General features: G+C 40.7%; 2 protein-coding genes across 13 annotated transcripts in view; one reads left to right on the top strand and one right to left on the bottom strand.

Moving 5' to 3' along the window:
* The window catches only part of LOC138761092 (beta-crystallin B1-like), a 105,752-nt gene that overhangs the window by 50,551 nt on the left and 27,581 nt on the right, over nt 1–27,620 (top strand). The window lies entirely within an intron of this gene.
* cryba4 (crystallin, beta A4) overlaps nt 26,750–27,620 on the bottom strand; it is a 38,152-nt gene continuing 37,281 nt past the window's right edge. For all 9 annotated transcript variants that reach the window (XM_069932689.1, XM_069932688.1, XM_069932690.1 and 6 more), the window contains 2 exons: nt 27,085–27,227; nt 26,750–26,972 (listed from right to left, as the gene is read on the bottom strand). In XM_069932689.1, coding sequence (XP_069788790.1) covers nt 26,825–26,972; nt 27,085–27,227 — 291 coding nt within the window. In that variant the 3' untranslated portion in view covers nt 26,750–26,824. The remainder of the gene's footprint in view (nt 26,973–27,084; nt 27,228–27,620) is intronic.

Here is a 27,620-nt window from a genome sequence, read left to right as displayed (position 1 = left end):
AACATACTGTAAATATGGACTCCATATTTTCAAGAAAAAAATGATATTTATTACATAAATTATGTTATTTTCTCAAGTGGAATACACAGTGGGATGATTCTCTGAACAAGGCAGATGCATTTTTAAAAGATCAGATGGTTGAGAGCTGTGGGGACAGGCACAGAAGAAGGGTCAAGTCCGGGGGCAGATCGAATGGTGAGACAGACTTGAGAGGCTGAGTGGCTGATTCCTGCTCCTATTTTCTTACATTCTTAGATTTTCATTTAATAAACTAAATTTAAATTCCCTAGTTGTCAGAATTAATTGGATTGAACTCATGGTTCTAAATTACAGTAAAGAAAAAAGATTTTGTTTCCTGAACATTTTTGGGTGTATTTTATTGATTTCAGGCTGCTAATCATGAAAATCACCTTAAAACTTTTCTGTCACGTATCATTTTTAGATATAACCTATTTTTGTTATTTCTTTTCATATTTTAAGTCCACTAGTATATTGCCCACAAAGCAAGCTGTTTTAATCAGTCGAAGCATGCCTGGGCATGCACTCAGTGCAGGTGCTATGCAAATGTTGTTTTAGGCCTGGGCATGCTTAGTCAGGATAGATGAAGACAGGCTATAAAAGCAGCTCACATATACCGATGCTGTGCATTACATTGATGCAGATTGAATGTATGTTGATGCACATGTTCTTCAGACAATAGCATAGTGAGAGTACTTAACAATAGCATTTATTGACTTCAGGAAGATTCAGTACAGCAGCTGTGATATATTCTGTTACATTTGTAGCGAGTATACGCTTAAGGCTCGAAGATGCAGCATGACTGCACTTATTAAGAAAGCTTATGAGCTCTACTTTGATTGTAAAATTGGTGTCCAAGACACCAATTTGATTGTGTAGCATGTGCAGTCAACCTGAGAGCTTGGCTCAGTGGTACTTGGAGGTCAATGCCATTTTCAGTCTCAATGACATGGCGAGAACAGAAGGACAATGTGACAGTCGATTACTTCAGTCTGACCGACGTGTTTGGCTTCTCTGCTAAAAATAAGAAATCTATTGAATACCCCAATGTGCCTTCAGCCATGAGACCAGTGCCACATGATGACAGTTTGCCAGTTCCGAAGACACTAGAAACATAGAGCATTTAAAGGTATAATTGAGAATTTTCTTGGCAAATACAGAGCACCAAATTGCATCCAGCTTCAAGCCTACAAAACCATTAAGTAGAACATATCTTTGAAAATTCATTTTTGGCATTTGCACTTAGACTTCTTCCCTGCTGATCTTGGTGCAGTCAGTGATGAACATGGTGAAAGGTTTCACCAGGACATTGCAACCATGGAAAAGTGATATCAGGGCAACTGGAATCCATCAATGCTGGCCGACTATTATTGGACATTGACACGAGCGGTATCAGATGCTGAGTACAAATATTTTTTGGTCAGCTGAACTAATACAATGCGTGAGCATCATTATGCGATTAAACATGCTGAATTCAATATAAAGTTAATTTAATGTTACTCCAACTTCCTACATTATGCAGCAAATCTAAAATTATCTTTGCGTTCAGCTTGAAGTTGTCTATCATAATCCCCAATTTTTTTTTCAGGAAGCAAACCTTTTGAAAAAAATTGTTATGCAGTGTTATTAGTTCAATGCTCTCAATTACTAATCCTGTAAGGTGAGCACAAGGCTACCTACACTGTCATAAGTGCAAGCACATCAAGTTTACCCAGGTGTAACATGTTCCCATTGATTCTATTCCGAAATAATTTCCTCAACAGGATAATCAGCTGCCTGTTGACATGAAGATTAATCCTGTGCTACGGTAATAGCAAGTGCAGCTTAACTGCCCAAAAGAGAAAGGGCTGAAAGATCATCATGTAATTTATGCCACATAAAGAGCTTTTTTTCAAAAGATTACAAAATGTCTCTAAAACATGATAAAGAAGAGCATCCACAAGGGTAAGAACTTGTTCAGGTTTAAGAAATGGGCAATTAATGAATCCATGCATATGGAATTTGATTGCATATGTCATTTCAGAACTCCTTGAAATTTCAAGTGAACTCACGGCCCAGAGTTCAAACTGTTACTTTGTCCTATAATTGCCCCTATCAGGTTATCAAAGGCTCATTGTGAAAATGAGATGATTCTTGCTGCCATATTCAATATCAAGGAGCGAAAGATAATTCAAGTCACTTGATAAAGAAATGGACATCAAGTGAATAGCAGATTGATTCCTGGGATGAAGAGTAATTAAGATTGGTTTGGATTCATTAAAATCAGAACAAAAATTAGTTTATTGAGACATGGAAGATGCTTGACAGGGCTGAAACCTAGAGATGCAGCTCTATAAAATTCTGGTTAGACCACACTGGAATATTGCCTTCAGTTCTAGTCGCCTCATTACATGAAGGATGTAAAAGCGATGGAGAGGGTGCAGAGCAGATTTGCCAAGGTATTGCCTAGATTAGAGAATGTGTCCTATGAGGCAAGATTAACAGGGCTAGGACTTTACTCTTTGGAGCGAAGAAGGATGAGAGGTAACTTAATAGCAATCCACAGATTATGAGAGGGATAGATAGTGTGGATAGCCAGAACCTTTTTCACAGGGCGAGACTAGGAAATACTAGAGGACGTCTATACAAATGAGGATAGAAAATTTTGGGGAGATGTTGGGATAAGTTTTTTTACACCTAGAGTAGTGTTTGTCTTGAATGCATTTCCAGGTATGGTAGTGGAGTCCAGTATAATAGGGATATTTGAAAGACTTATACAGACAGATGGATGCAAGAAAAATAGAGGGTTATGGGTGTGAGAAAGGGAAGCTTTATTTGGTTGAGTAGGTTTGTATAGGTTGGCACAACATTGTGGGCTGAAGGGCCTTTACTGGGCTATAATATTCTATATTCTATGTTGTCCTTGTGACTACTTGGATTGGTAAGGATTGGTGGAAGTGAAGGAATTTGTCAGGAGAGATGATTGAGCTCTGCACAATTCCACAAATTATAAATTGGTCATATTATTCCGTTCTTCAGAATCCTCTTCTCAGATCCCCTACCCTAGATATAAAATTGAAAAATATCTTGAATTCCTAACAAATATAATTTCCTTCTAAATGGTTATTTTAAATCTTGAGTTTTCTTTTACCTTGTCTGATGTGACCTGGAATTGGCAGGGAACAAATTTAAGGTGGCAAGGTTAAATTAGTGGTTAGTGCAATCCTATTACAGCAAACAATTGTGTTGCTTAGACAATGAACACAGTGCCTGGTTAGATAGTGGAAACAAAAGGTCTGGAACCAATTGAGGAACAGATTGTCATGAACAGGATCTGTGGGTCGCTTGCAAAACACGACATTACTTCAAAAAATGTGTTGGCCTAAAATGAACTTATTTCTCTAAGCTTTAAAAAAAAGTGGTTCTTCCTTTGATGTAGATAAACCTAATTCCAGTTTTTCTCTTAAACACTATATCCCGCACTTTTGTTTTATGTGACAATACATCCTGCATTTTTGTTTCATTGCCACACAAAATTTTATTCTTGCACTACCTGCTATACTATGTGGAAGTTGACTTGTCTGGAGAGCACCCAAAACAAAGTTTTTCCACTGTATTTTGGTACACATAGCATTAAACAACTCAATTCAATTCACATTGCAAATGGTCAACCAGTTGCAAATTGCAGCTGGTTCATAGCAACTGAATTGTAAGTCATCAAGATTCCAAAAAAAGAGAATTAATCATTGGATAATTTCAAGTAAAGGATCCTAGGTAAAGTAATTCCAAAGTGACAGAGATCACTCTTTTCCCAGGAATACAGACCAAGAGAATGTTAAGTCCTGCTGCAAGATCAGTAACTTGGTGAAAGACGCACTTTGGTCTTTCTGAAAGTGTTCATCTTTCAGTACAATGAGATGCACATGAAAGAATGCTTCCATGGGACCTATAGTCCAGGCTGTAGAAGTACATGATGAGAAATGTTCTGAAGCTTGGTGCAGCCAATGCACAGACTTTGTGGGGGAAAAATTGCAACCTAAGAACCTGCTGTATCTGGGCACTGAGAGGCTGGTCCAGTGTCACCTCCTCTCAAACACTGGATGAGTGTTATTCAAAGAGGCCACATTTGAGGGATTAGTGCTCTTCATATAGAGTCTATTAATTCAACACTTCACATGTATAGACCAGATGATCTAGTGAATGTAAAGAAAGAAAATACTTTTATATTTCTTGGATATTTTATTTCATGAATTACATTTATTTTTTTTAAATAAGTTGCCCCCTTCTGGCCTGAAGTCCAACAGACTTAAGAATTGTTTTTTTTATCTAACAGTTATCAGGCTCTAGAACTTCCCTGTACAATTCTACCCTAACCATAAACTACTCCAGAACCACCAAAAGATCTATCTGCACTATTGAAATATTTTTTTTCTTGCAGTAAGTGCAACTGGGAATACTTATTTATCTATCTTGGACTGTTGTGGTCATTTACTCTTTACTAGTATATCTTATGCACTTAATTAGCTTCAACAAATAAGGCTTTGTTGCATTTGAACATTGCACATGTATATGACAATAAATTCACATTGACAAATTGACATGGTCATTGAAAATAACATAATTCCAATAGTGACTCAAAGGAGAACTGGATAAGTACTTGAAAAATGAGCCTTTACAGTCTCTGGCTGTTCTTTGGAAGAAGAGTGGGACAAGATCAGCTGCTGCTAGAAGAGAATCAACTTCATAGAGGATGCCCAAAACTTGCTCAGAAGCTGCCTGAGACCGAATATTGCAGACTGTGGTATTGGAGGAGCCAGGACCTACTGCAGGGGGATGTGCTGAAGTTCTGTACAATTTCAGTGGGGAAAGTTTACTGGTTAGGGTCACCTTGCCAATACACACTGGGAGCAAACAATGCCTAAAAAAAGACCCCAGGCTGCATCTCATGGAATTAGAGTAAAACCAAATTAATTTCACACTGATGTAAAATTAATGAGGGAAAAGTAGGAAGATGTCCCTAAATGTGGTATGCATTTGAACACATAAATATAACCTGTCTTGCACTCTGGATTGTGAATTAAATGCAGTAATATATTGACTTTTTGCAATAAAGTATATTTGCGTAAAGGGATGGAATGGGACCATTGGATAACTCTCTCACAGAGACTGCACAGACACAATGGATTAAATGGCTATCCAAATTCTGCAGTACAGCAAACAGCCACGTTCCATCGCACACAAACCAGCCAAAAATAAGGATCAGTTAGGTTAAACCTACTTCCAAGTTTTTAGGCCTTCACCGTGCCATTTCTGGCTCTAAGTGCCCATCGAACTCCCCTTTTAACACAATCATTTTTGCTTTGCTGTTTTTTTTAAGCTTACTTTGTGCAGAGTACTTCACTGTATGTAAAATTTGCATTCTACAAAGCTGTTGAAGCATTTTTTCTACCTCAGCATTTTAATTCCTAATAACTTGTGTTTGTATGGCACTTTTACTTTATGTTTAAGATGCTTGATAGGAATGATAATGAACAACAATTGATACTGAGCCTTATGTAAAGAAGTTAAGAGAGCTAGGTGAAAGGAAGATGGTTTAAGGAAAGGAAGAGAGACGAATAGGAACTCCAAAGCATTAGGGTCAGACTGCTGAGAACATAGCTCTGAATGTTAGGTTGATCAGAATATGAGACATGCAAGATGTTGGTATCAGTGTAATTTTGTTCCCAGAGGGTTTTAGGAGGTACGGAGGCCATGAAGAGATTTTTGAACAATGGGGTGGATATTTTATATGGATTAGACCAGAGGTGGGCAAACTTATTTTAGAAAAACTCACATTCCATCTTAAGTATTCCTTGTGCCATAAGTGCTCTGTGATTGGTAAGGGATTGCTTAAGGTGGCATGTGGGTAGAAAGAAAAAGTTTGAAAACCACTGTTTTAATTGTACCTAATTGACTCGTTATGTGGATAGTTTCAGAACTCCAAAGGAAATGGGCCAATGACAGTTTTTCTCAAGCAAAATATTTCAGTAACAATTGGGTCTAGAGCAGTGGTTCTGAACCTTCCCTTCCCACTCACATACAACCTTAACTAATCCTTTACCAATCACAGAGCATTTATGGCATAGGAAATACTTAAGATGGAATGTGAGGTTTTTTTTAAAAAAAGGTTGCCCACCCCTGGATTTGACACATTAGTTGTAGATTAGCCATTAACAAGAATTCCAATTAGGCAGAAATGTTGGAAGATAAACTGATGACTGTAAACCAGTAGGCCTTTGGTGAAAGGGATCAATCTGAAAGGTTCACTCTCTGCAGATATTGGTTGACCTATTGAGTGTTTGTAATACTTTTCTTTTTTTACTTTAGCATTCCAGCAGTTGCAATATTTCACTTTTGTACATGAAGGTAATGTGAGAACAAAGCTTGGCATGGTTAGAGTGGGAAACAGACTTTTCCTGATGAGATTTACAAAGCAGATCTCTCCTGTCCTGGAACAGAGCATGTGTCTCTAATTGCCAAATTGCACTGGGCCATAAAGAGACAACACAATGCCTAAAGATTTGCATAAATTCAGCTGCCTGAACTGCACAATAAAATGGAAAGTTATGTTTGCCACATGGCATTAATTTAACATCTTTGCAGCGAGAGCTGTTGAGAAGTGTCCTTCTACCTTTGTGTAAACTCTTTCTCTGGAATGAAAGGTTGAGGCTGTTTTATTAGCCTCCCCTGCCCTGTGTGTAAGAGCCGTACAAACAGCCTTTCCAAAGACCAAAGTGTTTATGTGGCAGCTGCTTTGATGCATCTGTTGCTTCTCTGCAGCAGGAATGAAGTAACCTGATTTGTCGTCTGCGTTCCTTTGTATTTTCCTTTTTAAGGGTGCACTCTGTCCAAATTTCGACCTTCCCACAGAGTTCTGTGGGTGGTGTGATCATCAGGCAACATCGTGGGAATACCTACAGCAAACAGACGGGTGACAGAAGAGCTTTGCTCATCACCATCTTCATAAGAAGTGGAGGAAGCTAGGAATGGCTAAAAAGTGCCTGTTTTTCAATGGACACCCACATACCAAGACTGAGTTAAGAGAAACGTCGCAAGTAGTTATCACATGCACAGGCTTGATGGTACAAATAAAAAAACATTTCACCACCAAGATTCCTTGCCCTTCTCTGAAAGGGAATCTCTTCTTTCAAATGACTGGTGTTGATAAAGAGCTTCATTTAGGGCAGAGGTCAAAGTTGCCTGGAACAGGCTGGTACAGGATATAGATAAGAAAGTGGCCAAAGTTATTTCTGTAATGCAAGATGTTACATTTACCCCAGTACGATGATGCTTGAAATAAATAATTGTGCTGGCTGTGGCGATTACAACCACTACACGGGCCGGACCTCTACCAGCCTACGCAACCACTGTAGCTGCAGTTAGGCAACTTGGGAGGCTGGCCCCACTTGCCGGCTGTCAATCACTGGCTCATATAAAGACTCGAGCCGTCCCCTTTGGGGGCAGTCAGACATGTGGAGCCAGCAAAGATACTAAGACTGGTGTGTACAAGTTTAAGCTGTTGTACAGTCTGTGTCAGAATTATTCACACTAGTATTAGCAAGCTGTGTGCCTTTAATATCTCCTTCACATTTGTGGTGGATTGTGCATTGAGTTGTTCTCAAGTCAAGAGACTGCACAGGCTGGAACTTTATTCCATGGAGTATAGGAGGCTAAGGACAGACTTTGCAGAGGTTTATAAATTCATGAGCGGCACAGATCACTGTTTTTTTTTCCCGGGGTAGGTGAATCTAAAACTAGAGGGCATAGATTTAAAGTGAAAGGGGAAACATTTAAAAGGACTTGAGAGGTGCCTTTTTTCACACATATTTTTTTTCAGCCATATGGAATGAGCTGGCAAAGGAAGTGGTAGAGGAGTGGACAACTGTAAAATTTAAAATATATTTAGAGACGGACATGAATAGGAAGTGTTTAGGGGAATATGAACCAAATGCAGGCAAATAGAACTAGCTTGGTCGCCATGGACAACTTGGGATTAAAGACCTTGTCTGGTTTGTATCTGTTTTCTAACTCTATTTTGCTGGTCCATCCACATCTGTCTCTGCTAATTTGAGGAGAGAAACTTAGAATATCACAGGAGAGTATAAGACCTTCAGCCCATGATGCTGTGCTGACCTATGTAAATTTGCTGCTCAACAGTCTACAGTAATCCTTCCGCATCCATGTGCCTGTCTAAGAGTATATGAATGTCCCACATGTATCAACCTCCACCACCACCCCTGGCAATGCATTTCAGGCATCCATCACTCACTATATATAAAAAAAAACTGGGGTCAAGAAACCAGCTGAGGAGGCAAATGGTTTTAAACCACACAATTCCAAACAGAATATTGCAGAATGGAACATCCCCTATACATATGTAATTGGCAGCGATTGTCAAATTACTCAGGGTTTCTGATTACATTGTACACCCTTCTGATTGTTCGTTTTCCTCAACATGGCCTGTTTCCGCTCCGTAAATGGTTATATGGTGCCTGCCACATTGACCACCGCCAGTGGGCTGATAACGCCTCAAACCGTGCATCTTGGCGCCTCACAGTTTGGCGGGCAGCAACCTCCTTTGAAGAAGAACATCAGAGCCCACCTCACTGACAAAAGGCAAAGGAGGAAAAACCCAACACCCAACCCCAACCAACCAATTTTCCCCTGCAACCGCTGCAACCGTGTCTGCCTGTCCCGCATCGGACTTGTCAGCCACAAACGAGCCTGCAGCTGACGTGGACTTTTTACCCCCTCCATAAATCTTCGTCCGCGAAGCCAAGCCAAAGAGAATATGAAGTACTATAGAAAGTGTAGATTCTATCTGCAAATCAAGCAGTTTTGATGCAAAAACAGTTCTCACTGCAATAATTTCACCAGATGTTTGACAATGATTAAGGATTTTCAGCCTGTTGTAGTTCCATTATTGGACTTCTGGAAGGTGCTGCTTTTATGATACACTGTCATTGCAGAATGAAGGAATTCTTCCTTTCTTTAACTCGTGACAGAGGTGCAATGACACAGCAAAACGCAACCTACTGGAGAAACTCGGTGGGTTGAGCAGCACTTGTGGGAGATAAAAAATAGTTGATGTTTTGGACCAGAACCCTTCATTAAGAAGTTGCCTTGACACCCAAAACATTAACCATTCTTTGTCTCCCATGGATGCTGCTCGACCTGCTGAGTTCCTCCAGCAGATTGTGTTTTACTCCATATTCCAGCATCTGCAGTCTCTTGTGTGTCCCCATGATGACACATGGTTGAGTTGCTGGACATGAATGACTGATAGAGTCATAGTCATAGAGCATGGATCAGCGCCCAATTACACTAATACTACATTAATTCCATTTTTTTTTAATTTAGAAATGCATCATCATAGCAGGCCTTTCCTGCCCATGAAGCCGCACCACCCAAAATACACCCATATGACCAATCAACCTACAAACCCTTCAAGTTTCTGGAAGGTGGGAGGAAACCGTAGCTCCAGAAAAGCCCATGCAGACAACAAATTCCTTACAGACAATGTCGGATTTGAACCCAGGACACTGGTGCTGTAATAGCGTTGTGCAAACCACTACACAGACTGTGTCATATTTCTAACAACTCCTCCCAGTTACTACTATCCACCCATTTACTAGGAGCAATTTACAATGGCCAATGAACTTACCAACCTGCACATCTTGTGGAAGGAAAGCAGAGCACCCAGAAGCCTGCACATCTTAGGAAGAGTTGCAAACTTCACATAGATAGCACCAGGGTTCAGGATTTGGACATGGGTTACTGGAGCTAAGGAGCTGCTGCTCTACCTATGCCACCACTGTGTTGCCACCATCTACGTTCATTAGGCTGAATTCACACCCTGCCATCACATGCATTTAGGCAACTAAATGAAGGCAGCCAACACCATTAAGGATCCCCATCACCCCGGTCACACCCTCTTCTCGCTGCTCCCTTCAGGTAGAAGGTACAGATGCCTAAAGCTAAGCACCTCCAGGTTCAAGAACAGTTTTTATCCAACAGCCAAAAGGCTCTTGAACCCTCTTTTATTACCCTAACCCTATTCCGGGATCACCAAAGAATTAGTTTGCACTACTGAAATATTGCTTCTTGCACTGACAACTGTGAATGTTTATCTATCTTTTGATATTTATAATCTCTTATTCTTTCTTGGCACATTGTGGTAGCTTAATTTATATGATTGTTGTTAGTGTATCTTGCATACCTGTTTGGTTGAATGGGTGCATCTGTACATTATACATATGTATATGACAATCAACTGTGGCTCCTCATTACACAAATAGTTAGGATGAAAACAGTGTTGTTTATCGTGACCAGGAAACTATAAGGTTGCTAGGAAACAGGCAAGGAGTTTCTGTGAATCATCTCGGTGAAGCCATTCAGTTCAATTCCGAGGGTGAATGGAGAATGCTGGGTGATACTCAATGGGTCAGACCACATTTCTGGTGTAAGATACTAAGGAACCTTTTCATGGTGATGACCTTTTAATTAGGGAAATAGTATGTTGAATGATTCTGGTCTCTATAATAGAGAGAGAGACCAGAGAGACAAAGAAAAGCTGTGAGTTGTTCATCTATCAGGGCATTGTAAAGCAAATAAATTATTAACAGTCATTTAGGAAAGATTTAGAAGGAACAATATTTTAGCAGTTTATTGGTGGTGGGTGGGGTAGACGCTTGCTCCTCATTCATCCATTCTCCTCCCAAATGGTTTACAGAAGTTACAGAGGTTGAGGGTGGATGTGGGCTGTCCTCCTGTTGGTTCCTGCCAGATGCGCATGGTGATAATGAATGGCCCAGGCTGCAATAAGTCTTCCCTCTGAGGTCTATAGGTTGAGATTAATAGTTCTGCTTTGTGTTTCTGCCAAACTGCCTTAGAATTGGATCACATGTGTTGTTTCTTTCAGAATAATGTGAGTGACAAGGAACTTTTCCCAGTGTGAGTTGATGTAATATCCATGATCAAATTGCTTTCTGTCACTTCAGAAATTTGGCTTCCTAGCACGAGTCATACTTGTGGTTCTGAAGCCCTTCTCGCCACAATACACCTTTTAGTGTATTCTAGGAAAATCGCCCAGGGAGAATGATGTTGGGCATAAGGCTATTCTGGTTGGGACTTAACTAAGGTGAGACCTGCAACTTATTTCCATGTTGCATCATCAACCAAGAGTTGACCTGACCCTGACTTCCTAAATTAAGACATTTCTTCACCACCACATCCCTTTATGCAACTGTATGCCTCAAGACTGCATATGGCTCAACCTCCTGTGATGGCGTAGTGACTTGATTATGTTACCTCCTGGTTCTATCAATCCTGATCTCTGGTCCTGTCTGTGTGCAGTTTATCTCTGTATTGCACAGTCAGCTTGTTTACATTTCTTTGTTTACATGTGTACATTGTGTACAGTTTTTTTTTTGCGCATACCAATAAGTGGTAATTCTCCCTTGTCCACAGGAGAAAGAATCTCAAGATTGTATGTTATGTATGCATTTTGACAATAAATCTGAAATCTGAACATTCTGTCTGTGACTGCATGGGTTTCCCCCATGTGCTCTGGTTTCATCCCACATCCCAAAAACATGTGGTTTGGTAGATTAATTGATCACTGTAAATTACCTCTGGTGTGTAGGTGAATGGTAGAATCTGGGAGGAGTTATTGGCAATGACAGAAAGAACAAAATGAGATAAGTGTAGGATTATTGTAAATGGGTGCTTGATGGCCAGTGTGGACTCAGTGAATTGATGCGCCTGTTTCTGTGCAATACAATGTTCCCAACCTCATCCCTACCCTTCCAATTCCAAATCAGGACCTCACTGTAGAATCCCTCTCTCCAACATTGCCCTCACCTAAACTGGGCTTCCAATCATGAGTCTGTTCTTTCGCCACGCTCCCTGAAAACAGCCAGATCTCTCCTACCCACCCAAGCCAGGCTCTGCCTTGTCCCCATGGTATATGTTTCATTGCGCCAAGGATAATGGCTTGGTGATACTGTGGCTATTCCATGGCTGTTAATGCTCTGTATATGGACATATAACATACCTGTTGGGGTGTATATAAATTTATAAAATGCCATCACAGAGGTATCTGGTTATTTGTAGCTGGACATCTTGTGTTGTCCAGTGGTCACTTTACAAATGCACATTACTTTTTCTTTTAGAGCACACTGTAAGGACACAGATTTACAGATCATTACTGGGCCAAGTGATTTGTTATTACTGCTGAAAATTGGCCCTTTCACTATCTCACTGACATAATGCTGATTGCTGCTCAAGTGTTTCCACTTTAAAAGCTCTGAAAATGACGGTTTTAATACATTTTGCACACACCTTGTATTTGAAGGTGATAGAAGTGACCTACTGTAAAGAAGATACCAGGTGAAATGGATTTCTTTCTGTAAAGTTAAAGCAAAATAACATGAAACATTTTAATTTCATGTTTAAACTCCTAATGGAGGAATATTGTGGGCTAATGTCCTGGCCTACCCATGCAATTCACAAAAATAAAGAATTGAACTTTGATGGTACCTTGCCTTTCAGAACTCTGAAACATGCCTAATGCCTTACAGCCAGTGAAGTAGCTTCGGGAAGACTGGTTAATGTAGAATACATAGCTGTCCATTTGTGCAGAGGAAGTTTACTTCAATAATGATATAATGACAATGGAATCTGTTCCTTGGTGGTGCTAATTGCAGGACAAATCTTGACCAGGATACGTTTCCCTGCTGGATTCCCTCGACTTGAACACATTTCAGCTCCAGGAGAAAGCCAACCTACTTCTGGAGTGCAGGTAGCGTGGGACACTATAGCTCTCCGTAGTGCAGGGGAATGAAGTAATTGACACAGAAACAAGCCTTTTAGCCCACCTATCCTTGCTGAGCGTAAACCACACATTTGCACTTACTTCTTAACCTTATCTACATCTTTCATTGTTTTATAAACCTCTGGGCGGAACAATTAGCGTAGCAGCTAGCATGATGCTATTACAGCGCTAGTGAGCTGGGTTTGAATCCATCACAGTCTGTAAAGAATTTGTACATTCTCCTTATGTCTGCGTGGATTTTCTCCTGGAGTTCTGGTTTCCTCCCACTGTTCAAAATGTACTGGGGGTGTAGGTTAATTTGGGTGTAATTGGACAGCACAGGTTAAATTGGCCAGAATCAGATTCTGCCATGTTGTAAATAAAATATAAATTCAAAACAGCAATTCTCAACAGGCATATAGAATTTAGAGCATAAAAGAATACAGCATAGTACAGGCCCTTCAGCCCTCGATGTTGTGCCGACCCATATATTCCTTGCCAAAAAAAAGTACTAAACCCTCCCTACTCCATAACCCTCTATTTTTCTTTCATCCATGTGTCTATCCAAGAGTCTCTTAAATTCCCCCAATGTTTCAGCTTCCACCACCATCCCTGGTAAGGCATTCCAGACATCCACAACTCTCTGTGTAAAAACATTTACCCCTGAAGCCTCCCCTAAACTTCCCTCCCTTAACTTTGTACTTATGTCCTCTGGTGTTTGCTGATCCTGCTCTAGGAAACAGATGCTGACTGTTCGTATCTATACCTCTCATCATCTTGAAGACCTCTGTCAGGTCTCCTCTCATCCTTCTATGGTCCAAAGTGAAAAGTCCCAGCCCTGCTAACCTTGCCTCATAATCCAGACAACATCCTGGTAAATCTCCTCTGCGCTCTCTCATAGCTTCCACATCCTTCCTACAATGAGGTGACCAGAACTGAACACAATACTTTAAGAGTGGTCTTCCCAAAGATTAATAGAGTTGCAACATGACCTCTCTACTCCTAAATTCAATCTCCCTATTAATGAATCCCAGCATCCCATAGGCATTTTTAACTATCCTATCAACCTGTGTGGCGACCTTGAGGGATGTATGGATTTGCACCCTATGGTCCCTCTGTTTATCCATATTCTTAAGTAACCGACCATTAACCCTGTACTCAGCCTTCTGGTTTGACCTTCCAAAATGCATCACCTCATACTTATCCGGATTGAACTCCATTTGCCATTTTACTGTCCAATTCTGCATCCTGTCTATATCATCTTGTAACCTTCGACAACCTTCAGCTCCATCCACAATTCCTCCAACCTTCATGTCATCTTCAAACTTACTGACTCATCCTTCTGCCTCCTCATTCAGGTCATTTATAAAAATCACAAAGAGCAAGGGTCCCAGGACAGATCCCTTTGGTACTCTACTAGTCACTGACCTCCAGGCAGAATACTTTCCTTCCACTTCTACTCTCTGCTTTCTTCCTAAAAGCCAATGTTTTAACCATACACCCAATTTTCCACAGATCCTGTGCCTCATGACTTTCTAGATATGTCTCTTGTAGGGACCTTGTCAAGTGCCTTGCTAAAATCCATGTGGTCCACATCTACCACCCTATCCTCATCAATTTATTTTGTTACCTTCTCAAAAAACTCATTTAGACTCATGAGGCACGATCTTCCCTTCACAAAGCCATGGTGACTATCCCTGAGTAGACTGTACTTCTCCAAATGCTCATAGATCCTATCCTTAAGAATCCTCTCCATTAGTTTACACACTACTGTCGTAAGATTCACTAGTCTATAATTCCCATTCTCCCTATTATCTTTTTTAAACAAGGGGACTACATTTGCCATTCTCCAATCCCCAAGAATCTCCCCTGTGGCCAAAGAGGATTCAAAGATCATAGCTACTGCCCCAACTATCACTTCCCACAGCAGTCTGGTGTATTTCGTGTCCGGCCCCAGGGACTTACCAATCTTAATGTTTTTATGAAGATCCAACACTTCCTCTTCTTTAAACTTCACATTGACGAGCTTACAGGGCCGTTCAATTTCGACCTCACCATGATCAAGGTCCTTTTCTCTGATGAATATTGAGTATTCATTTAGGACCTCCCCAACCTCCTCTGCCTCCAGGCACATGTTGCCTCCTTTATCCTTTAGCAGCCCCACCTTCATTCTCCTCATCCTTCTGTTCTCACATACACATAGAACGCCTTGGGGTTTTCTTTAATTCTACACTAAGAGACTCTTAGACAGGCTTATGGATAAAAGAAAAATAGAGGGTTATGAGGTAAGAAGGTTTTGTTTTTTTAATTTTGGTAGGAATATATATAGTCAGCACAACATCAAGGGCTGCAGGGCCTGTGCTGTGCTGCAGTGTTCTATGTTCTATACGAGGGAGTGAAAGTGGAGGAACTCAATAGGTTGAGCAGCATCTGGAGGGGTGGGGTAAGGAAAGAGTTGTTAATGTTTCTGGTTGAGACCCTGCATCAGGACTGGTTCTTTCCCCCCTTGGATGCTACTTGCCTTGCTGAATTCTTCCAGTAGTTTCTGCTCCAGATTCCAGCATCTGTAGACTCTTGTCCTGACAAAGGAGTGGAGATGTGCTTGGGGCTAAAACTGGGGCATTGATCTAATCCAGGCCCATTCTGATTGAGACCAGTGCAAAGTCAACCTGAGCTTAAGAACACAGTTTTGTGCTTGCTCACTGCCCTGGCCACTTGAACAAGTTGAGCTGACAATCGCTTTTGCTTTTTGAGAACAACCCAAGTATTTAAAAGAGAAAAAAAAATATAGAAACAACTCAACATCCTCACCAGGACAGGCACCATCTAGGTAGAGAGAAATGGAGTCCTTATTTCACATTGTTGAACTTGAGGTATGAGATCAATAACCTGAAGCTCTCTCTCTCTTTCTGACATTGAGTATTTTTAGATGAATTTGTTTGTACTTCAGATTTCTGCCACACTGAGTATTTCTAGCTTTTTTTAAAAAGTGCTTTTACTTTGGATTTTCCCATTTTTGTTAAGGTGTCATTGATATCTCATCCTGAGCCATGAAGAATCAAATATATAATAGAGCAGTGGCATTGACCACTCTATTGCTGATTATGGAAGAGTTATACACATCATCATGGTGTTGGAAGAGGGCTAAGTATTGGTCGGGACTCTAGAGGTGAATTGCTGTACTCTACCTTAAACCAAAGACATTTGGTCCCCAAAATATTGACAAAATCCTCGAATGCCACATAAAATACATGTGCATTTCCATGGTGTCCTTCATGACCCCAGGATGTCCCTATGAAGATAAACAAGAAAATCTACAGATGCTGGGGTTGAGTGTAATACACAAATGTGCGGAGAAACTCAGCAGGTCATGCAGCGTCCATAGGAAAGGTAAAGGTTCCATTTTTGTCACATTATGCTACATTTAGAATGTAACATACATGAAATTCTTTATGTTTTGTCTACTGTAAGGCAGACAGAGTCGCCACTTTGTCCAGCTCCCCTCACAGAAATGAGGCCCAAGTGAGGAATGATCAACATTTTGGGCCTGAGTCCTTTGTCGAGAATCTGGATAAATAGGTAGACACCTGAATAAAATTGGAGGAGCAACACATCATGTACCATCTTGGCAGTCTCCAACAAGACGGCATTAATATTGACCTCCAATTTCCATGAATTCCTCTCTTTTCCTGTCCCTCTGACCCCCTTCCCTTTCTTCCCCTATCAGAGAGCTACCCTTCTTAGCTCTCTGTCCTCCCCTCATCACTTCTCAGCTTCTGTCTCTCCTTATTGGAGGTTAATACAAGTGATGCTAATTTTAAACTAAACCATGAGCATCATTCAATTTTGATTTTGTTGTCAATCACCTTTATTCTGCTTTTCCTGGTTCTTGATCCCTCTACCAATGGGAAGAGTTTCTCTCCACCACTAGATGCTGCTTGATTTTAAATACCTCCATAAGATCTCCTCTTAATCTGCCAATTTCAATGCTTACTATACAAATATCTGTGCTCCTGCATCAATTTTGCCTTCTAGTTTATGTAGTCACCCAGTTTGAACACAGGAGGCTCCCATAAACAGATATGTGATAATAACCAAATGATCAACTTTTTCTCAATTGAAATGCAGCCATTGGCTAAGATATTGGATGTAACTTTCTTCGATTCTACTCTACTGTACAGCCATCTACCCAACTATATGCCCATGACTGTGCCACCAAACACTTTTATAACCATATGATATATTCGCAGATTACACTGCAGTCATAGTATCTCTAACAATGACGAGCCGGAATGTAGAAGGGTGATAAAGAGTTTGTATAAGGATACAACCTCTCTCCCTCAATGTCAGCAAGCCTAAGGACCTGGTCATAGACTTTCAGAAAAAGGGTGGAGCACACTTCCCTGTCTGCATCAATGGAGTTGAGGTGGAAACAGACAGAATTAAGTTCTCCAGCAATTTGTCCTGGACCACTACATTGACATGATGACCAAGAAGGTGCACCAGAGACTCTACCTCCTGAGGAACTATGACTTGTTACTTATCTCATTCAAGGGCCTCTACAGGTGCACCACTGAAAGTATTCTTTCAGGGCACATCACTGTGTGGTGCAGGAACTGGTCTGCCCAAGACTGCAAGAAATAGCAGAAGGTTGTGAAGTTTGTGATCACTCCCCTCACCCTCTTTGACTCCATTTATGCTTCCCAATACCTTGGAAAAGCAGCCAACATATTAAAAAGCACATCCTGCCCCTGCTACACTCTCTTCTCCCTCCTCCCGCTATGAATAAGATTCATATTAGATCACACACCACCAGATATTAAACTCCTGAACGATCCTGGCACAAATAAATTTAAATTGCATTTACTCTATACTAACAGACCTCCTCTGTAACTCTGCATTCTGTAACTGTCTTTTACTTGTGGTAATCATGCTTGGGTTGACTGGCTGGATACACGAAAGAAACTTTCTCACTGCACTTCAGTATATGTGGCAATAAACTTGAAGGTTTTCTGCACTGGTTACAGTTTCCTATGGGCAACATTTTCCACATGACCACATCAGGATGCTGCCAGCAGGTTAGAGGCTTAGAACGTGGCCCACCATTTCTGGTGATTACTCAAATTAAATCTAATTTCTTGATGTGGCATTCGAGGATTTTGTCAATATTTTGGGGACCAAATGTCTTTGCTTTAAGGTAGAGCACAGCAATTCACCTCTAGAGTCCTGACCAATACTTAGCCCTCTTCCAACATTTAGACAGCACTGATTATATATGTTGGCATAATGGTTTAATTTATGGTTGGCAGCAGGAGCTCTGGGCTATTGAACATGAGTTCAAATCCTACCATGGCAGCTGCAAAATTTAAATTCAAGTATAGCCATGCATTCACTAGCTTCCGGGTTACATTCTGGAAGTGGGGATGCAATTCGATTTGGGCGTATGTCAATCATTATAGGGTGAGGTGAAATATACTGTACAACATAAGTTATCATGACACACATACATATTTACCTAAACCTCTATATTGTACATACATGTCTAAATACCATAGCTAATAAAATGTAAATACTGTACAGTACCTATAAAATATACATAAACAGGTTATAATAGTAATAAGACTGTTTGTGAAACCATCCCAAGTCACGCACTATAACATTTACAGTTTTACTACTTACATATTGCTTTATCACCTTCTCTTCCAAATTGATGGCACACCTTTTCTTTGACTTTGCCAGAGGCTTGCTTTGGGGAGTGTTTAGAAGCCATAATTCACTGTATATTTTCAAATAAAATTTAGCCTATAACATAACACGCAAACAAGAGACCATACGGAACGTGATTTGATGCCGGATGTTGGTGTCTCGTATGCTATCGAGGCTAGAAAAATGTTATGCAGTACAGTGTGCTTTTTTCCTAGTAAATAGAGAGAGTACACATTAATGTAATAACACAATAACAATAAAAAGTATAGACATATATTATAGATTTCAATTACATACAGTATATGTATTGCACTATGTTAGGTGCATACTGTGTACCATTATACGCCTGGCAGCATAATCACTTTGGGTTTTGAGTCCACATGTTGAATGCGTGATGTGTAACTTAACGTCCACTAACTCCTGCCAATGTTGGTCCTGGTGTAAATTTTAAAATTTTTATTAAGCCTTTAGGGTGAACTTGGATGTATTGGCAATCGGACATTGCTCGATCAGGTGTAAGTCGAGGTATGGCTGTAATTAAATACATTTAGAATAAAAAGTAAAACATCCAGCCTCAGAAGTGGTCCACACAAGATATTTGGATCACATAGAAGGAAATCAAACATCCCTACCTGATCCACACCCACCAATCTGGTTCACTACAAATGATCTTCGGCTTTCTGGTAATTAGGGATAGTCGCGGTGCTGGTCTTGCCAGCAAGGTCCACATCCTATGAACGAATAGAGGACATAAAAATCCATGATTATTGGGTCGATATTTGTGGCACCTTGGCGGACAAGGTTCACTGTTGGATTCCAGAGCTGGGTGACCAGAGTCTACAGCGCAGGTCATCTGACAAGCGAGTTGCAGCATGTGTGTCGATTTCAGGAATTGAACCTCTCCAGCCTCCTGTCCAGGATAGAAGTTTTGTCAGAAATTCTTGGTAAAGGAGAAATAATTGATTGCTTTAAGTGAACATTTTAAGAATTTAAGAGTAATTGAATACTTTAAGTCTGAGTGGCAATTAAGTCAGTTAACGTTTGAGAGAGTTAAATGCAAAAGTCTGCAGATGCTGATATTGTAGTAAAACACACAAAAGTGCTGCAGGAGCTTAGCAGGTCTATGGAGGTCAAAATATTTAAATGGCATTTTGGGACCAAGCCCTTCTTCAAGGTTTTTTTTGGTCTGAATTGCTTATACATTTTTTACCTCCCATGAATTCTGCAAGATCTGCTGAGTTCCTCCAGCGTGTTTTACAGTCAATATTAAACTCTAGAAATGTCACCTTCGAGGTACGTTAATGTACCAGGGATAATCTTTCCACAAAGTTGAACTTAATTTTAGTTTAAAATGAGCATCTCTTGTATTAATCTTCAGCAAGGATGCTGCATGACCTGCTGAGTTGCTCCATCATTTCTGAGTATTGCGAGGAAGTGTGAATGTCTGGTGAAGATGCTATTTATTTTTCTTGGCTCCGTTGCTCCACTGTATAATATTATTGTGAGTATATTGTTCAGAGTATAGTCATTGGACGAGGTGGCCCCACAACGTGCTGAGGAATTATCATAGCTTCCAGAGAAGAAGGGAATGGGTAAATGAAAGTAGGAGGTCAGTGTACGGCCCTACAATATTTTCCAAAGGATTTGTTTCATCATCAGTTATTGGACCATGAAATTAGACTGTAGTTAAGTTACAAGACTAGCAACCTAAAAACCTCAACTGATCCAAAGGCACGAGTTGGAATCCCACTACAAAGTTGAGAATTTAACTTTAAGTAATTAAACAAATCCAGAATATAAAACAAAACCTGTTCCAGTAGTCATAAAATAACCAGATTGTTGTTTAAACAACAAAGTCATGATCTGCAGGGAAGTTTACCCTTATCCTGTATGTATTAGATGTTATTCCTGAACCAACACCGGGGATTGGCTTTTAACTGTTCACTGAAATGGTTGAGGGTTGAACGAGGGATGGGCAACAAATGCTGACCATGCTAATTACATGCATGAACTGGGAAGGAATAAATAAAAAGGTGGACAAATTGGATGCTGTGTTTCTCAGTCCATGGATAGTCCTATTTCTCATTCACATGGGATGTTGTGTTGCAGCATGGTCAGTTTTAATCCCGATTCCTACTTAGATCTAAGGTGGTGATGATCCAGTTCTCTGAGTTACTGGTGGAGTAACCTATTCCTACACTACTTATCATGGAAGGAATTACAGAATGTGGACCCATGACTATGAAGGAATGGTGATATATTTCCAAGTCAGGTGTGTGACTTGAATGGGAACCTACAGGTGGTACTGTTGCCATATTCCTCCTGCCCCTTATCCTTCAAGAACATTGAGGTCATGGATTTGGATGGTAATTCAGCAAAAGCCTCGACTAGGAATTGCAGTGCAGGTTGCAGATGGTGCATACACACCTATGGTTACTGGAGTGCAATTAATGGCCTGCTTTGACCTGGATGGTGTTGAACATTGTTGAAGCAACACTCACCTAGTTACCATGGCGAAGGAAAGGCTTGTGTAATGCAGTATATAAATACAGCTATGCGTCGACTTGCGTCTGGGTTACATTCTGGAGGTGGGGATGCAATCGATTTGGGGATAAGTCGATCATTATAGGGTGAGATGAAATATACTGTACAACATAAGATATCGTAACACATATTTAGCTAAACTTCTATATACTATAGTTAATAAAATGTAAATACTATACCATAGTAGAAATCTAAATACCATAGTCAATAAAATGTAAATACTGTATAATACTGGTCTCAGAGTAAATTTTAAAATTTTTATTAAGCCCTTATGGTGACCTCGGAGTCAGACGTATCTGCGATCAGATGTTACTCAATCAGGTATAAGTCAAGGTATGGCTGCATATATGAACATAAAGTCATGCTGTTTACTCTGTTTCTGAAGGTAAATTGCCCACCTTGTCCTTTAGAACTGCCCTGCCATTCGATAGGATCATGGCTGCACTCCCACAAGCCTCAACTTCTGTTTGGTTTCAGTTTTCTAGAACCCACAGTTCCCTAAGTACTCCAGTGATGTCACCTCCTCCATCTCCCAAGGATGAAGTTCATTATCCTCTGGAAGAACAAAAATCATCTGCTATTTTAGTTTTAAACAACTTTCTGCTAATCTTTTAACTATGCCCACTCATTCAAGTTAGTGTGAAAAGCTGCCAGCATTCATGCTTTCCAATTCCCATTTTTTTCTCATTCAGAGACATTGACAGTAATCTACATTTGCCACCTGCCCCATAATCTCTTGCACAATAAGCTCTCTCTACCTCTTGATTTTTGCTTCCGAGCGTGATCAATCAGGTTTTACAATCAGCATTCAGAAAGATGCTGAACAAAGTCTATTTGCGGCACAATACACTCAGGTATTAGATTCAGGTGCCTTTCAAACTCGCTAATTTAATCAAGCATTGTCACTCCAAAGTAATTTTCGCACAATGCAAGAGCTAAATTCTCAAGGGGTACATTAGCGAGAACAGGTTTTCTGTAGTTTCATTGCAGCTTGAAGAATAGAGCAATATAGTTCTTTTAAAAGGTAAGGCTGTCAAACCAAAGGGATTCAAGCCTTGTCCTGAAGCTATAAGCAAGTGGCTGACGCTTTCATCCTGATAAGTGTATTGCAACTTGTTGGAGACCTTCATAGATTATGAACAGTTTTGGTATGGTAGAGACAGAATAGTGAGGAGCCTAAATGGTGGGGATGGTGGAAAGTTATTGCTCAAGGCAATGACGTCTAGAGATCACAGTATAAAATTCAGTTTATTTATTTACAGCCCAGTAGAAGCTGATTCTAGCTATTTAAACCCGTGCTTCCCAATTACGCCCAAATTAACCTACCTTTTGGATGGTGGGTGGAAACCACAGCATCCAGAGGAAACCCACACAGAGAAGGGAAGAATGTACAAACTCCTTACAGACAGCCCCAGATTTGAACTTGGATTGTTGGTACTGTGGCAGTGTCACGCTAATTAACTGCTCCACTAACTGTGCTGCCCAAGTTCAGGGTCAAAACAAAGAGGTCGAGGGGGGAGAATCTGAGCAGGATTTCTTTCAGGCAGAGAGTGGTTGGAATGCACTGCTAGAGAGGGTAATAAAGGCAGGTATTCCCACAACATTTAAGAAGCTTCTAGATGAGAATTGGAATTGCCAGGCAAAGAAGATTGGTAAATGTGATTTGGTATAGATGGTTACTTGCTGGATGGCTATTTCAGTGCCGTATGACTTATGAGTTTGTGACTTGCAGGTGGTTCGATATAGAAGGTTCTAATCAAAGAGGTTATAAAAATTACACATAAATGAATGCCTCATTACACTATGATATGCATTAATAAGACCAAAATAAATCAATAAACTGCACTGTATTATACCTAATTTCAAATAAATATATATCTCCTTGAAAGGAATACTAGATTATCTAGTTTCTTTGGAAGATGAAAAAGACAGAATAATGTTTAAATAGAGACAGTCTGCAGAGTGCTGCTGTATTTAAAATCATGCGATTGCGGGGTCTGCATCCAAAATGGTGGCACCTATGATCAGCAACAGCCATGTGGGGTGCAGACTTCAGGGAAGCAGAGGACTCGTGCAATGAAACAGAAAATGGGGAGATCACCACCTCCCCATCTGAGAAGGAGAAGCAGAAGAGATGACTGACCCACAGGAGCATGGCAGAGAACCAGTGAGGGGCTCTGCGGCTGAAATATCTACACATGTGGCGGGCTGCGTATGAGGTGAGGAATCCATGGAGGGCGTGGGCGGTTGGATACTGTGGTCAAGGGACTCGCACCAGGCTGCGGACTTCTGGAAGCTGGCTCGAAACTGGCTGAAGGTGTACCAGGTATCAGAACTGGGATGTGAGAGGGTGCTGAGGGTGTTGAAGAGTTACTAATCATATCGGAGGTTTGGGTCTGGAGCTTGGAATGGGCTCTGTGTGGCTGCGGAGGCTGTGGGAGCACTGGAGGCAAATCTACGGACACTTGGTAACTCTGGGGGGGGGGATCTTTCTTTTGTTTCTCTTTCTCTGACTGTAAGAGGCACTTCAGACAATTTCTGCCAATGGCGAATCTGTTTGGCTTACAGCAGGCAAAGGCAATTTCACACTGTGACACTGTTTTTATTACATGACTATAAATTGAATCTTAAATCTTGAATCAGGAATCTTGTTTACATCCATCTGGCAGTCCTTGTACACCAACCTTACATTAGCACAGAACCAGTTAGTAATCAGGAAGATGAATGGAACATTGCCCTTTATTGCATGGAGGATAGAGTGCTGGACAGAGAAGTCTACAATTGTGCAGGCCTTCTTGAGATCACACCTAGAGTGCTGCATGCAGTTTTGATCTCCTTATTGAACAAAGGATTACTAACAGTTCAGAGAAGGTTTACAAGGTTGGTGTTTATCACAAGAGGAATGGTTAAAAAGGTTGGACCTATATTCATTACAGTTTAGGAAATAAAAGTATGATCATAAAAAATTCTTGACAAGTAAATACTGAGATGATACATTATAATTGTGCCATAATATATTCAATTGGAACATCAGGGCATAAAGTCAAGAGCCTTTTCATAACCTAATTACTTATCAATCCAAGGGAACGTTCAAACACTTTTAGTTCAGGATCCTTTATCAAGGAAAGGGAAATATCAAGTACATAAAAGGGGAATAAAATGTGGGGAAGGGCTGAGGGAAGGGGGGGATAAGAGATGATGGGCAGAGGGTGAGAAAGGTGGTGAGACAGATTGAGGGAGAATACCAGGAAGGGGATGAGGACAGGTTAGAGAGAAAAGTGAGGACAGAAGTAGGTATAGAATCAGATAGAGGTGAGGATTATCCAAAATTGGGAAAGTCAATATTCATGCCATTGGGTTTGAGGCTGTCCAAGAGGAATATGATATGATGATGACTACATTTTGCCTCAACTGAGCAATGGATGAAGGTGAGGCTGATATGTCTGTGTGGGAATGGCAAGGGGAAATTATACTGATGAGGCACCTGAAATTTGATGTTCAGGATCACCAGTGGCTCTGCTGCCATCGTTTATATAATCTCCTCAACCCTTGCTATGCCACATTCCCATTGGTTCATTTGGATCATACAGTTTGCTTCTCTTACGTAAATGCAATGAAACAACTCTGTGAAATAGATTTGCTGAAGAACTTTTATCCATCTTAATTTCTTAGAAACTATCCAGTTACCACAGGAGAGAATTCTTTCCTTTTGAAGAGAGCAAATGAAATGTGAATTAAGATGAGGCAATGAGATCCTTGAACTTTACATTCATGACTCAATGGGGAGCTTGTTTGGCCCTGTGGATTCAAGTTCCACTTTGGAGATTCCAATCCAACAACCTGCTCTGATATTCCATTGCAGTACTGAGGGAGCACTAAACCAATAGATGAAACTTAAAACTACAGTCCCATTTATGGATGCAAAATATATCACTTTCAAGTGTGGAAGCAAAAGGTATCACTTTCAAGAAGGACAGGATTCTTATCTCCATCCCCTGACCGATACAATACAGTTCCCCATATCCAAAACGCTTGGGACCAGATGGTTTTTGTTTTTTTTCCAGTTTTTGGAACAATGGAACTAAGCAGCACAGTAACCTGTGGTTAAACAGCAACAACAAACAATGGCACAGACCTTTTGAGCATTGACATGATGCCTCAAGGGTAAAATCCACATGAAATGCACTTACCAAAAAAAAAACTGATCTCTGCTTACAAAAGAAAAATACCTCTCCACCACTGCCACTGCTGGTCCCCCACACCTCCCCACTGCCGCTACCGGTCCCCAATTTTGGTCCTCACTCCTGCCCGGGAGACTGAGGAGACTTCTTCGATGCGGACGGCACCACACTCGAGCTTGAGAATGGAGTGGCCATTGCTGACTCGGGCTGCGGCTGATACTGGAGCCTTGGACCTAGTTCTGTTTGGCATCTTCCTGGTCAGAAGCAAAGATTTTGTTTTCTTTTTACTGTTATTGTAATCAAACTGGCGCCAACTGAACATCAGAGCCCCACATGTGCAAGTGAGGGGTTGAATTTTTAAAAAAACTTGTGACATCATGTCAGCGCTAAATTTTTTCGTTTTTTGGATCTTTTTAGTTTTCAGATCTTTGGATGTGGGGTACTTGACCTGTATTATTATCCCAATTAACATTACTAAACACCAATATTGTTAATAGTGTACATATTGGTGGATGTGTTTCCTATATAACAATGGCTAAATTGGAAGAGGCTAACAAAGTGCTTTGGAATGTTTTTAAGGGTGCTTTATCAATGTAGGCTGCAGTCTGTTTTTGATGCAGCAACAATGATTACGAGCTAAATGTACGATACAGTAATGAACCCAACCAATCTCCGTGAGTAAATGTCGAGCCTAAGAATAAGGTTTGAGTTTTAAAAACTCAAAGCCAATTATAAAACCAGCCTATCACTTGGCATAAGCGTAGTTACTTATTTACATATGACTGCTTCACTGTCAGTTCATCTCCAAAGACTTCAAAGGTCCCAGGCCATTAACTTTATTTACTTTTTATATTTCAGCTTTGCTTAAATAGATAATTTCCACTTGGAAGAATGAACAGAGGTGAAATTTGGGATGCTTGGGTAGAGACCTTTTCCTGGGATTCATTTGGGATCCAGTGACATTCCAATGCCAGCTATACTGGGATAGTTATGACGTAGTGTTTGTCAGCTAGTCTGGTTGGGGGAGGGGCTAGATGGAAAAAAAGGATAATTCTGCCAGGCCTGGATTAAAATTTGATAATTACACCTATTTACAGGCCACGGGTTTGTCGCTGCATAAATATTGAGAGCGGTAAGTAATTTCGTATCTTCATTATAGCACAGAAGGAAGCCATTCAACTCATTGAAATTCTAGAGTCTCTTAGAATATTCCTGTTTCTCCCTACCCCTGTGGCCCATTCTCCCTCACGTGCCCATCCTCTGCTTCTCCTACCACCCATCTACATTATGGGTAGATTTTAGTCTCAATGAAGGGTTCCAACACTAACTAACCATTTCTACCCATGGATACTACCTGATCCGTTGAGTTCCTCCAGCTTCTCAGTATTTGCCCAAGATTCCAGCTTCTGCAGTTTTGGGTTGTTTTCTGGCACACAGTCTGAAACTTGGCTTTAATAAGACCAGATACTTTTAACAAAGAAGGAAACTTTATTTGCTTTGTTATTTCCCTATTGCTTTGAAGTTTAAAACAGGCACAACCAATTTACTGTTGGATCCTGCGGATGGATTGGATCTGGAAGGTCTGTGCGTGGGAGCCCCACTCTCGCCAATGCTTGTACTCCCCACAGTGACGGTCACACTCCATAATGAACTGGTAGCCACGGTAACCAGGATACTGGTAGCACACCCACCTAAAAGGGAGGGTAAGCGAGACTGTTAGTGGAGGCTGAGTAACTAATTTGATGGATGTTTAATTCAGTCGAGAAACAAGCTTGAGTCAAAATGCTTTCCATGGACACTTACGCCCCAGAGTGGATGCGGAAGGATCCAACTTCATTGTTACACCAACCCATGGCCTGTAAAGAAGGGTAGTCATCGCTCAGCTCTCCTTTCCTGCCCAGGAAGTTCTCTCTCTTGAATATGGACATCCTGCATTCACGGTGATTCTGCAGAAGGGAGAGACCAAACCAGCTCTTTAGGTCATTCCTTTCCATCAGGCTAAAAGCAACCTTATCATCTGGAGCAAGCAGAACTGTCAAATGAAATGGGCCAAATTTTTCATCCCTTTTGTTCACATTCCCCTCTGCTTATGTCAGGCTCTAGATACCTAGACATGGTTTATTTGCTTGCTGATAACTTAAACTGATGGATCTGAGTCTCATCACATTCCCCTTCAATAAACTTTCTCCAACTCCTTGTGCATTTAAGAGACCCAAGAAACTGCTGATGCAGGAATTTCGATGTATAGTCTTAAGCAAAAATGCTAACAATTCCTTTCTCTCCATGGGTGTTGCTTGACCTGCTGAGATCGCCCTTTGCATTTAATTGCCTTTGCCTGC

Source organism: Narcine bancroftii, chromosome 4 (genome assembly GCF_036971445.1).
Source record: "Narcine bancroftii isolate sNarBan1 chromosome 4, sNarBan1.hap1, whole genome shotgun sequence".
NCBI lineage: Eukaryota > Metazoa > Chordata > Chondrichthyes > Torpediniformes > Narcinidae > Narcine > Narcine bancroftii.
This window is presented reverse-complemented; position numbering and strand designations above follow the sequence as displayed.